Source organism: Anoplopoma fimbria, chromosome 4 (assembly GCF_027596085.1).
Source record: "Anoplopoma fimbria isolate UVic2021 breed Golden Eagle Sablefish chromosome 4, Afim_UVic_2022, whole genome shotgun sequence".
In the NCBI taxonomy this organism is placed as follows: domain Eukaryota; kingdom Metazoa; phylum Chordata; class Actinopteri; order Perciformes; family Anoplopomatidae; genus Anoplopoma; species Anoplopoma fimbria.
In genome coordinates this window covers 22785562-22799626 of record NC_072452.1, presented here as the reverse complement: position 1 = coordinate 22799626, position 14065 = coordinate 22785562, and the positions used below count along the sequence as shown (strand labels likewise).

The 14065-nt window shown below is 40.6% G+C and overlaps 2 protein-coding genes across 2 annotated transcripts; both read right to left on the bottom strand.

The window, feature by feature from the left end:
• Window positions 1-244: 244 nt before the first annotated feature.
• nanos1 (nanos homolog 1) lies at window positions 245-2690 on the bottom strand. The gene has a single exon (XM_054597735.1). It carries the CDS (start codon window positions 2594-2596, stop codon window positions 1916-1918), a length of 681 nt encoding a protein of 226 aa, XP_054453710.1. The 5' UTR covers window positions 2597-2690; the 3' UTR covers window positions 245-1915.
• Window positions 2691-8319: 5629 nt separating this feature from the next.
• LOC129090223 (cathepsin Z-like) lies at window positions 8320-11257 on the bottom strand. The gene is made up of 6 exons (XM_054597776.1): window positions 11101-11257; window positions 10331-10494; window positions 9359-9538; window positions 9095-9245; window positions 8693-8855; window positions 8320-8555 (listed from the first exon to the last, which is right to left on the bottom strand). Exons 1-6 carry the CDS (start codon window positions 11229-11231, stop codon window positions 8430-8432), a joined length of 915 nt encoding a protein of 304 aa, XP_054453751.1. The 5' UTR covers window positions 11232-11257; the 3' UTR covers window positions 8320-8429.
• Window positions 11258-14065: the final 2808 nt, after the last annotated feature.

Genomic DNA, 14065 nt, shown 5'->3' with positions numbered 1-14065 from the left:
TGAGGCAGTGAGTAAGCAGGCCAATTAGGGCAAACAGTGCGGTTCCTGGAAGTGTACTTTTTGCTTGACCTTCCTGTGTGATTCAATCAGTCCATCTGCAAATCACTAAATCAGTCAGTAAACGGTAACTCTACACTCTTGCACAACAACCAAAGATAAGAAAAGGGGTTTATATACCCATTAAGTTAGATGTAGAGTAAACAAACTGAAGAACACGACCACATAGCTCCAAATATTTGATAGGTTTTTATTTCTCTAGTGGATTCATATGTTGTTATTCTGCACAGCAGCATACAGGAAAATCGTGGTAAAATATAAATAACAAAGTTCAACAGTGTTTTTCTTTTTTCTATTATTCATTTAATCAAAAAAATCCTCTGTTAAAAGTGGCAAATTGTGTCAGCCTTTTTCAATATCCGCTCTCTCGCACACTCTCACCAATGTAACATTGACCAACGAAACTTTAAAAAGTATGGGTATAATCGTTATTTACAGACAATCACCTTTTGGTGAGCAATGCTTATAGCTTCTTGGAAATTCACTCCCGTCATGTTAAATGCGACAAAATGAAAATACAATTATGTTATACAAAGATCAAAAATACTATCAAAACCCTTATTATAAATGGCAGCACTATATCAATAAACTGCTGTTGACATTTTACATGTAAGTACAAAATCCTGTTGAGGTAGCGCCCTCTGAAGTCACTTGTAATGTTAAAATACTGAATAAACATCACTTTATATACAATACAGCAAATCTCTCTTCTTTCTTCAATGCAATTGTATTCCTTTGGTAAACAAAACTGTCAGAAATGTGCAGTCCTGCAAGTCAATCATACATTCACAACATTTTTGCATCTTTGTTTTTGGGATTCTTCAAGGAAAAGAAATAACGGGATAACATGTTTGTTGTTGTTGTTGTTGTTGTTGTTGTTTGTTTAACATTCATTTTGCTCTTTTTCACCCCTCGCTCAGTGTGAAAAGACTCACAGAGAGCAGGGCATGAGACTCTCTGGTGGAGACATTGGGAAAAACCAAAACAAAACAAAACACCACAGAGAAAGAGAGACCTGACAGAGAAAAGGAAATCCAGTGTGTCGCCCTTATTTGGGAATGTAAACATAAAGAAATGAAGGCTAGTATCTCTCATTTCTGACTGCTTGTAAAAGTCAGATGACGTTCTCGTCACATAGGATTGGAGTCAAAGTTTGGCTTGGCAACAATTGATTATAACGTCCCGCAGAGAACATGAGCCCTAAACAGAGGCCACATTGTCTCTTCTCTCTCTTTTTTTTTTTCTTCCCCCTTCCTGCCTCGCAGATTGAATGTCAACTTTTAGAGCAACTTGGAAAATATGTTGTGGAGTTTTTTTTAGGCAGGCAGATGGGACCCAAAGAGTTCCTCCTTCCAGTCAGACATACACAAGCACTCATTAATGACACATTCTTGAGCTTCTTTAATGGCAAACATAACTTTGGTTTTCTAAGACGAGAAAGAAAAGAAAATCGCAGCGAGCTTAGCTCACCGTACAAAAATACTTGGTAGAAATATGACATTCATCCCCATTTCGCCAATGTCAGTGTGTTTCCCTACATGACCAAAATACTTCTCTTCAAATGTGTTCACACTTTGTGATTATTGATACATGTATTTATATGCACACGCTCAAATGACTATAAACTAGCAAGAAAAATAAATCCAATGTATAAAGCATAAAATTGTTCTATGTGGATAAAAGAACTATAAAAATATAAGAGATCTTAGAGAGAAAGAGAGAGAGAGAGAGAGAGAAGGAAAAAAAAAAAGATAAAATCAATATGTTTATGAAACTGGGATAAAGGCTAGAGCCGAAATCAAAACAGTCATCTGGAAATAGTTCAGTGCAATTCAATTAACTTTATAGTCATGTCTGTTTAGAATATTTTCATCCTCTTACCACCCACAGCCCTCCCTCCCTTTAATGGTCGCTGGGATGGCTGGTCTTTAGACAGTGGACAGTATTTGATGGTGTGGGCATTGTCCCCGTTGGCACTGCACAGGGGGCAGGTGTAAGCCCTCAGAATCGGGCACACGACCCTCCCGTCCGGGGTCTTCAGGACGTGGGAGCCGTACACCTCCTCTGGTGCGCCGTTATTTCGGCAGAAGACGCAGATTTTGGGCTCCTGCTTGCTCCTGGCTGCGGGTTTGCGCATCTTCCTCTCCATGCCGAACAGGTCGAACCCGGAGAAGCTCCCTCCGAACCCCACCTCCCTCTCGGGCAGCTGGTTCTGGAAGGGGCTCAGAATAGAGAAACGCTCCTTCAGGTCCAGGATGGAGGCTGGAGGAGGGCTCCCGGACGGGCAGCAGCAGTCCAGGTGCGCACTTTCCCCAATTACGCACGGACACTGCGGGGAGTCATCCAGACCCAGGGTCGCCTTAAGAGACTCGGTGATGGAGTTGGGGTTCTGGGGGATGCTGAGCTTGTTATTCTTGGTGACCAACGTTGTCAGCCCCAGATAGTCGTTCCAGAAATTAAAAGTATAGTCGTATGGGCTGCGAGCATTCAAGTAGTTGTGATTGAGAAAATCCATGGCTGCTTCTGGTCGTTCGGTCATGAGGGTGAAGCAACCAGAGTAATCCAAAAGGTCTTTGTAGCCAGAGTTGGTCTCTCCAGGATGGGGTTTGTGCGCTTCGATGTGGTCTCCAGTGTTCCTGTTGTGTTTTTGAGCGTCCTGCAAACAGGCTTTGTGGTTATAAGGAGCGGGAGGGCGGGGCTCTCTGCCTCCAGAAAGCAAGTCTGTGATCAGGCTGAGAGCAGGCTGGCTCTCTGCTCACTGACACTGTTGATTTCTATTTTTTTATTTTCTTTTTTTTTGTGTGTGTGTGTCGACATCCATCATCATTCTGGTCATTTTTGGGGGTGATTTGGGTCATTTCTTTCATTAAATAAAAGTTAATAAATAGTTGATTTCTATTTTTTTTATTTTCTTTTTTTTTGTGTGTGTGTGTCGACATCCATCATCATTCTGGTCATTTTTGGGGGTGATTTGGGGTCATTTCTTTCATTAAATAAAAGTTAATAAATAGTTGATTTTTATTTTTTATTTTATTTTTTGTGTGTGTGTGTGTGTGTGTGTGTGTGTGTGTGTGTGTGTGTGTGTGTGTGTGTGTGTGTCGACATCCATCATCATTCTGGTCATTTTTGGGGGGTGATTTGGGGGTCATTTCTTTCATTAAATAAAAGTTAATAAATAGTTGATTTTTATTTGGGAGCAGAGAAAAAATAATTTTGCTCTCTTAACTGCAGTTAATTACATTATGTCACCGATCAATTAGAGGAGGGTATAGCTCTTTGTTGCCTCTTGGTGCTAAAACATTACAATTCCGCATGTTTGGAGAATCAATATCGTTAATCATTGAGTGTGAATACAGTCAGCCAACTTTAACCCCCTGTGTGCCAGCAGCAGCAGCAGCAGCAGCAGCAGAGGCCCCTTTGTTCCCTGTCCGGGGAGAAAACAGTGTGTGTGCTGGTGCTTATGTCGACATGGAGCCAATATGATATCAATATCAACCAGACACCCATGTTTCCTTACACTGAAGAGGTGTATGGCTTATTGTAGTGGACAGGGTGATTTTCTATTCAAATAACCAGCCATATTTTTGAGGTATAACTATTCATAAATCTGTGTAAAAACGTCTGTTTTCCTCCAGAGTTGTAAACAACCCTTATATGACATCTCGGTGTAATAGATAGATCTACTGGACTGTGATCTGCTGCCAGTACTGGCATTAAAAGCTCATACAATCCAGACAAAACACCACATCAGTCCACCCGGTCCTCATGTAAACACAACATGCAGAGCTGCTCTTCAACAGGGGGCAGCATAGTGCAATTACAGGTCAGTTCATTCAAACCATGAACTCCTCCCCCCCCCAGTGAATGAGAGTGCCAAACCAAACCTACAGTAATGATGGACACTGGCTGGAAGATGAAAGTCCCCAGCAGCCAGATGCCATTAGTATATTGTGATTCCACAGAGGCAACAAGGAGCGCACAACCAAACTGCACAAATCAATGACATTAGGACTCATGACACTGAATAAAATACACATAAGACTGGATGAAGGTCTAATGAGGAATCTGTACAACTAATGTAAAGCAGAACAACACGTGTGTAGTGTTGTTAAAGGGTCAGTTCACTCTTCTCACTCACCTCTAGTGGCACTTACAGAGCTGAAGAATCATAACAGCAGCATCATTAATCTGGTTGGATCCACAGAACACACTGGTTAAGGGACTATTTCCTTGCTCAAAAGAAGTTCCCTAGAAAACTGTTAAGAAATAGGTCTAGATTTTTGCTTGATTTTTTATGTCAGAGAGCTTATCAATAAAATAAGATGATTAAGAAGTAAATAAGTAAATAAAAACACGTACTATTTCATTATATCCCAATACATCGGTACGGGGTCGATGTTGCAGAAATCTTGAAAATCATCGATCGTCATAGATCTTTGGGGTTTGGAGTCCTTTTTTCACTTTTATGTAAAGCTGGGAAATAGGGTGATATTTGGCACTCAAGACCTTTCCCCCCCAAAAAATTGCATCATTCAATCATTTAGGTCTGAAAGCAACAACTGGAGAGACTGTGTTGGCTTTTCCACACTGTAAACAGACACATCTATTGGGGTTGTAAGAGTTTTTAAAAGAAACATCTTGTACAAAACAGACCATGTTGCCTTCAGCTTTTCTGGAAAGCACAGAGTTGTTGCCTTAAACATCAATAACAAAAACACAGAATAACCTTTCACAGTGGTCATGATCCAGGGAGCTCCAAGTATGGCGGGTATTGAGTGTTAGGGCTCTTCTTGTCTATTTCTTTTCTTGTAATATGCACATATCTGGGGGATAAGTATAATCTGCTGCTCTTGCACCGTTCCTTTTCTTTAGGAGTCTATACATCTACAACGCTTATCACCTATGCGACAATAATCCCGTCTATCAAATCGGAGCACATTGGCTCTCCATCAGTGATAGAAGGGATCCGGATTCTGGTTCCTCCAGAGGCGGCCGTCATAAACGGTCCGCTCGCTGCAGGCCTCTGATCCTGTGATGAAGTGGGCAGCTCAGGAATGTGGAAGCGGCCCTCTTGAAACAACGATAACACGAGCGACTGGTGTTCTAATTAAAACTTCCAGGGGGGAGGCTGCGAGAAAACTCACTGGTTCGGAAGGCCCACATCTATTTTTAAGGGATCTAATAAGAATGCACCACCTTAGGAGACAGAGAGATAAAAGCAGAACAAGAAAAACAGCACGGCCCAACGAACTCTGATGTTTCAGAGGCCATTTCTCTCTGCTCTGTGTGTTCAGCAAGTTAGTTTGAAATAGTATTGACTGCTCATTGGAGCACTCGGGAGCCTGTCGCAAAATAATATGAATTTTATGACGACGCATTAATAATGTATGAAATCGGCAATTCTTTTTCTGCAAGCCGGGGCAGATTCTTCGAGCAGATTCTTCCCCGTGTTGCTGCAGCGCCGCTGAAGTATTCATGGCCGTATTATTTCTTAATTTTGTCGTGACTAAGAGGGATTAATGCTCGTCCATTAACTCAAGGTAATCCCGCGGCTGCCTCGAGGTCGCACGAGTATATCGGACAAGGAAGTGAGATTAGCAGCGGAATGATGCATAACATCAGCGGGGTGGCTGTGGCCTGTAAATCGATTTAGGAATCACACCGACTAAGTGATTGTTGTGTAAGTGTTTTTTCTTTCGTTTTCTAGCTTGACAGCAGGACAAAAAAAACCGCACATCATCAGGAAAAGCGGTGGCTGGCTGAGGAACACGCTTTGTTCCTAATGACCAAATCATATTTCCTGCGTGGGCTCATTAGCAATGTGAGACTTGCATGTACATTTTTTTCATATTTTTTTGCTTAAGACGTATCATGCAATGCAAATCAGCCCAGACGTGCCTTTTGCTGAAGTTAGGGGGTTTGATAATGTGTGATTTCTTCCATCCCGTCGAGCTAATCTGCTTCATGCATTATGATTATAATCAACACATTCCGTGCTGTGATCCAGGACTCGTGTTTTGGGCGGAAAAAACACAGCTCGATCCATATTTGACGTGATAAATGAATGATTGATGGTATTGTGGAATGCATGAAGAAATCCTATCCCTTTTTTTTTTCCCCGACCCTTATTGCATCTGCTCATACCGCTAGTAATAATTTATACGTATCATTTGGGCATGTTTTCAATCATTAACATGGTGTCTGCAACCTCTTAGGCTAAATCAGAGAACACTCTTTCTACTGTGAAATGTGTTTCTGTGGCTGTCTGGTGATCCTTCGCTCTCTGTTGCTTATTTCATGAGGCAAGTTTCAGCAGTGGCCTTGGAGAGGGTGAATGCACTGGAAAAGGATTACACAAAAGCACGCACACACACACAAACACACAGGGAAGCTTTGTGCGTACTCCTACACTGCTGCTACAGGCAGCTGCCGTGGATAAATCATTTCAATGCCTTGCTCAAAGATACTTTAGAAGTGGATATTCCCTTGAACTCTATCTAAACTGATAATCCAGGCCTCGCACCACCAATGGACCTCAGTACTACTCTTTTTTTTTATACATATAACAGCCACCCCCTCCATCTGCGTGTTTAGAGCGACATATTGATCATGAAACAATACATAATGGGTTTGCAGGAATTGCTGAAAAATCCATTTTGCCGTATTGATTGCCGTAATGAAAATGAATGCTGAATTACTCAGTATGAAAATGGCTCGTGTGCATTTGCATCCTGCTCTTTTCATACCCATTTCTTTTCTTTTTTTCCCCCGTTACACCGGAAAGACGGCTCTTTTCTGTTTGAGCCTCAGACCCAGAGATTACCATGTGTTTTCATTCACAGCCATTAGAGCTCTGTTTGTGATTATGCAAATGAGAAAACATGCAGGAAATTTAATCAGTGCGCAAAATTTGATTTCACGTGAACGATTGCTCGAGGGCGGGGGCTGCTTGATCGCATAATATCGAGCAACCAAATTATGTTCAATATCTGTTTTCACAGTGGGTTTCTACTTGGACACGCCGCAGCTTTACAGGCTTAAGGTTCGCCTTGGTTTTTGGAGGCTTGAAGTTAACAGCGCCGCATAAGGTTTGATTATCCTTTGTTCTCCCCTGAGATGCTGAATGGAAACTGCAGTTAATGGGAAGCATTTCCATATCGGCAGCAAAGCACAGCAGCTTGTGTTTATGCATTTTTATTATTGTCACGTCCCCCTGAACCAAATATCTAAGTGCTCAGTTTTTCTTTTGTTCCCCAGCTGAACAGCAAGAAAATGGGTTCTTTGTAATTGCACATAAACACAGGATGCCTTTGTACAGTTACGTGTGCCACTGTAGATAACTGGTGATTAAACTGAATGTTACTCCAGGAGCATGACAGAACTGAAGCTAATAAAGCGTGTCAGTCAATAATAATGGAGGTGCTTCTGTTTATCAAGCTCAGAGATGTAGAACAAGTAAATGTCATTCAGCTTTTTGGGAGCGTCCGGCCTCAGGTCAGTTCTCCTGTGACCTGGAGTTTCAAGGTAATGACAGGAGGGCTGACATTTTTTGTCTCGTCACTCCCTTACATCTTGACCTTGGAACAGTCTGCATGCACATCTAGGCAGAAGCTGATTTGCCTTGGAACTGTAGAAGAAAAAACACATTTCTGTATCAGAACAAGTGAAGTACCTCCAGAGAAATATATGTGCACTTTTCCCTGGAGATCAAGTTCTCACTACTTGGCCATTACCAGAGTGCCTTTTTTGTGCATAGGGCAGCTACTTCTAAGCTTGTGGAGCATATGGCCTCAGGTGTAGCAATCCATAAGCCTCCCCATGTATTCAAATTATATCCAGCTTGCTACAAGCATTTAGTGTCCTTTGTTCCATTTCAGGCATCCTTACAAACCTTCTAGTTTTAGGTTCACTTTATATACATTTTTCATGAGGAATAATACTCATGCAAACAGTTGCATCTTTCAACTACATATTAGAAGTTGTCCCAGCTAGGAGATTAATAGTTTCTATAAAACCTCACTTAACCAATTGTGGTGATGCAAAGAGTTTAAGAAGAGAAGTTTGTGTCAATGTAGAAATCTTGATGCATTCTAGAGATGGCTCAGCTTTTGATTTTACATTAATCTTCTAATACTACCTCAGCATTAAATTGCATCACCCCTCTAAAAACCATAGAGGCAAAACTCTATTTCAGATTCTTCTTCCGAGTCAAAACAGGACAAAAATCACTGGATAAAGTAATAATGTATTCCACTGGCTTGATCAGATCATGACAACTCCAGTTACTTTAAATACAAGATTACATGCAATAAGAATTACAACAGGTTATCCAGATTAATGTTCAGAGGAATTACACATGTGGTTGTTGACATCTACAGGTAGGTTAAAGGTACAATCATATCTCCAAACATGCAATCTTCCTCCAGTGCCAGATTGTACTTCTTTCCAGTTCCTCCTTTGTAGGCACTTGTCACAATCTTGAGCCAGCCTTTCTCACCCTAAAGGAGGAAAAAATAAATAAAAATGACATACACATATAATCACAAGAGGTGCATTGCATTCACTTGTTAAATGCCAAATTTAGAAGCAACAGAATCATGCAAGCACTGAGGCTCCTGAAGTTACTCTAACTCACCCATGGCTCTCCCCAGGAGTTACGCACAATCCAGTATTCAGTGCCGTTGTCAATCCCCCAGCCTGCTACTGACACAATGTGGTTGATGCTAGGTGACGCATCGTACTCCGAGTACAGACCGCCGGTGTATGCGTCGAGCGTGTCTGTGGCCATGATGCCACAGCTGAGGAAAGGGGAAAATAAATGGATACGATTTGAGGTGAGAGAAAAGTGATTTTGGTATTCATGGCCACTGCTGGAAGAGAATTTTAAGTTATTAGCCATCATCAAACTCAATGCTGTAGGGGGAATTTTGAAAGCTGAACATTTCAAATGCAGCATTCACAGAACTCCCTGCTGAACTAGTTTAAATATATATGTATATATATATATATATATACACACATTAAAGTTTAACTCAACCTTATTGGTCCTCCAGTGTAGATTTCTGCCATCATGTTGTCCCGTCCACTGATGGCGCCATAGTCGCCTACTTTCCATAAAGTATAGTTCTGCACGATGTTGCACTTTCCAAAAGTTGTGCAAGTCCCACATGCATTGAATGGTTTGCATTCTGAGGGGGGGAGGGGAAAAAAAAAAAAAAAAAAAAAAAGTAGTCAAAGCATGGTATAAAACCAAATACAACAATAGAATAGAGTGCCTACTGTCATACTGATGAGTCCTTACTCTGGTCAATGGCCTGGTAGTTGTTGCAGGTCTCATCAGGGATGCCATTTTTGTGTGCGTACTCCCACACCCCTCCGTGGTCTCCTCCGTGACAGGTTCCGCACTCAGCACAGTTTACCACATGTTGGACGGACAGATAAGCAGACGGCCAAGCTCCCTTCCGCTTTATGTTGATACGATCTACATGAAAGAGGGAGAGAAGAAAGTTTCCCTCAAATGCGGTAATTGTTTTTGGAAAAGCTCAGCACGCATCTCTTGTGATTTGATATCACAGATGATCCCATCTGTTATTTTGTGAAGATTAAATTTGCATGCTATTCTTAAGATAGTCAGATTTATCTTCAGTGATGCAGTTTCCAAATTTAGAAAGAAGTCAGAGCTGGTGCACCAGAACTATTGGATAACTCTGAAACACCTCAAGATTAGCACAAGGTCAGGCATGTGGAGCACAAAGGTCCTTTAGTGCATGCAAAAATATTAAAGCTGCAAATATTACAATTCTTAGCCTTATGAATTAAACAACTTTATGTTGCAACTTTTCTTGGCCAGGATTTGACACTTTTGTCTGCAATATACATGTAGGAAGTCAGAGCCAGGAAAATGTTTGTACCAATTAAGGTCAGGAGGCACTGATTTTATTTAACTGCTGGCCAAAAGCAAATTACAGTCCCAGATGTCTAAGCTAAAACAAATAAACGGTTTATGTTGAAGGAAGAGAGGTCTTCCTGACATTTTAATGAATGCGAATGGAATTCATCTGTAGGGCTTTGTAAAAATGTGACCATTTATATGTAGACAGACAAGTATATTTAGTGTTGAAGGCAGAATTTGTACATCAAAATGTGTACCCTTGCTTTTTCTTCCATTCTGTTAAAACTCAACTTTGCTAATAAAATACCATCAGGAGGAAAGTCAGGAAATGCTTCCAGTTTGACTGAAACACAAGCTGCAGCAGCAGAGGAAATGTCTGACCTGCCATCGAACTGGTGCTGCCATGAGCCCAGCAGGAGCCGCAGTACTGAGGGATGTGCTGGTTACGAGTCGTGGTGGCGTAGTTCATGCCGACTACGTTCCTCCAGTCCCAGGACTTTGGCAACTGGACGAGGTTCAGAAGTTCATGAGCGCGAGCTGCGGTTCTGTGGGAGGACAGTGGTTTTACAAGCAGTGAGATTAGAGAACAGCAGGATCACAGTTACACCGCTGTACTTTTAAGTTTCTGAAAGGTTACAGTGAAGCAGAGGCAAAAAAATCTGCATTTTACAGCAAATTCTGAAATTGATCTGAGCCAACTATATAAAGAGCATTATATTTGGTCTCAGACAAAATGACTTAATGCAAACCACGCAGAGATCTGAATGAAGCCAAGCACCTGGTGAGTAAACTCTGTTAATGTCACAACTATGAGAGAAATTGTGCAAATTTGAGTTGTGTACAAGTCCCAGAATCTACATGTAACCTCAAACATCTGTTACCTTAAAACAATCAGAGCATGTGAAGTGCAATGTTGGCCAAAAACAGCGTGGAAACCTTTTTTTCAGTTTACTGCATTCAGTTAGAATGCATCTCATCTTTAAAGTAAATTGAAAACTATTCAAAATGTGATGCAATACACACACAAAAAAAAAATACATGCATTTTTAATTTCTTTGGATGCAAAAAACCATCACACCTAGCAGGATGTTAAAAGATGAGAAAACACAAAAAGCTAAAGCCCAATTATGAAATTTTATCAAGCTACTTACTTCACCCCAAAGTCAGGTTTCCTCGGCATTGGCTTGTAACAACTCGGCCTCTCACTGAAAAAGTGTTTTGCTGAAACAGCAGACGTCACAAGCATAAACATAAAAATGGCAAACTGAGACATTTTGAGCATCTGAGCCTCAAACAACACAATGTAAGTCACTTTGTTCTCGGCATAAATACCCCCAGCTGACCAACCAGCAGAGAGATAATCAAGCTAATCAGCCCTTTATTGATCTCACCTGGGATTCACTCTGGTTTAGTGAAGGTTTATGGAGGAGCAAGTGAATGATCACATTCTGTCAGGATCAGATCAGCTGCACAGCTTACTGACTAATAGACTGATTCAACTTTACTTTTGATTTAGCGTTTACGTAATATGTTACGCTGAGAGACAATTAAATGTTCCAAGTGACTTAAACTGTCAATTAAATACATGTTAAATAAAATGTGAATCAAGAAAGAGGTGACATCTACTGGTACTACACAAGAATGATGATGATTCTTTAAGAGATATGTTATAGTTGGACTCCTCTAATGCAAAAAAAAGCACACTAAATCAAATAAATCAAATGGTACCTGGATCTTTTCTGTTCTTAAATTTGCAAAGCTTTTATTTAGAATTTGATTTTCATTGATTTGATTTTGATTAAGCTTCATTTTTGGGTCATTGTTTCCTGTGTGTACTCTACACATTTATGTATTTACATGTATGTATGTAGCATGTCTTCTGTTGGAGTTTTAATGGCTGCTTCAAAGTGAGTTTCCCTTAAAAAGTCATGTGAAGTCATCACATTTTTGCTACTGATGTTGTGAATATTTGCGAATACTTCAAAGCATCTTTCCATTTTGATTACCAGCATCACAATGGAAGCAAAAAGTACAACAGACATTAATATGTTGGAGAAGCTGTGATTGAAGATTGAGCATCAGATATGTTACCAGTTTAAATCTTGAGTAGCGTGAGTTGGAGAACACAAACACTCCATTTATTCACTTTGAAGTTGAGTATTTGAGGCTATCAATTCAAAAAAATATATATTTTCAAACGCTGTTTTTCAAGCATTGATCCTTGACAGAAGCTCATCATTATGTTGCCTCATTCCCACATTTCACATTTGTCTTTTTTGTTTGTGCTCTTTACAGCCTCTGTGATAACAAAGACTTTATCAGGCTTCACTGTGTGACTGCAAACAGAGCATGATACTAATTGACTGCCTGCCATCCTCTCCCATCTGCAGGAACAGAAAGCCATATTTAATGCGTTGATTAAAATCTAATCCCTCCATGTGGGTCGGAGATGAAAGTAATTTTCGTGTAATGGAGACTATTAATATTTAGATATAGAAAGGAAACCAGACTTCAGATTTGCAATCAGCTGGAGGATGGTAAATGATATTCAAGGCTGTCAGTGAGCTGAAAACCAAAGCCAGAAATTCAAATATGACTCTTTTCCTGTTAACATTTTTCTTTCTTCTCCCATATAAATGTGTGTTTCTCATATTTCTCTTTCATCTTAGTTATAGTGAGACCCTCTCGGTTATCATGAATCAAGCTAATCACCACTTGAATGCCTTCTCATCATGATAAAGTAACTTGATTTACACTAGAATGTGAACTCCCCCGTCTCTTCTGTTTACTTTTGACCTGAGGCTCTTTGTTCCACTGAAGGGAAATCTTCTTGCTACATATTAAATATATTTTAGTGCTGCAAAGAGCCCTGAACTCAACATCTTGGGGATGCATTGAACGCCAGCTGTAAGTCAGAAATCATCATCATCCAACATCCGTGTTGGACCTCAGTAATGCTTTTGTGGCTGAATGGAAACAAATTCCTGCAGCCAGGTTCCAAACTTTAGTGGAAAGCCTGAAAGAAAGAAGAATGGAGGCTTAGAAATTGTTAAGATATTGAGAGCCCTGGATGTTTTTGAAGGTTTTTGCCTCTGACGAGATCATCTTATTTATGAAACCGGTATCCATTTGCTGTTGTTTCCTGTCTGAATCTACTGGATAATGGTGGTGCAGGTTTGAGAGTAAAACTGAAAGCTTGAAACTGCAGATAGGCTGCCGTCTTCATTTAGAGTTGCTCTACTTTTGAAATAAAGTTTTAATGATAACCTGTCCACATACTTTTGGCCACGTAGTGTATTTTGCCTTTTGGTGCGTGACGCACAACTGTTGCATGAGATCAAAAAGTCGAGGTGTTGTTTTTCATGTGAAAGATTGTGGCCAGAAAACTAAAACAAGGCTGCTGCAGGAAATCTGAATTTAATATCTGATCCACAAGGTTTTTACTTGAAACTTTAAAACATGTGAATATTTACCCTGAAAATATACCTCAGAGTATATGAGAAAAAATCTGCTACTATTTGAGATACATGGTTGAGTTTCTTTTCCAGTGCACTTTAACAAAAACCTCAGGCTGTAGATAAAGTTAAAGATAAATAAAGAGACCCTTCACGTGTTGCATACGCTGCCTTTATTCTGCTCCTTCTTGTGATTGGCTCGCTTGGCTTAAATCAGGAAGTGCTCCACATGTGTACACTGGAAAAGAATCCATGTTAATCGATGACTCATTCACTGACATGATGGCTTGTTACGCGGACCATCAGTGTGATATTTTCATGACTGGCATCGTTAGCTGCCTTCATGAGCGTGTCCCCTTCCTCATTAACGTCAACAACATTATTGTGCACTCGCGAGGTGACTGATTTGTGGATGTGAAAGCGTATTGTGTGTGTAACGTGTGGGTCCTTGAACACATAAATGTTTAATGTGTGTGTCTGTGTGGGTGCGTGTGCGTGTGTGTGTGTGTGTGCATGTGGGGAAGATAATATCCGTGTTCACTGATCCGAGTGAAACTTAGAGGTCAGTGTCTCTGGCATTTCCTCAGGAAGATATCTCGCCCCCACATATTCTCCTCTCACCTGTCAGCTGTCATGAAGGAGTGAACGTCAGATAACTGGA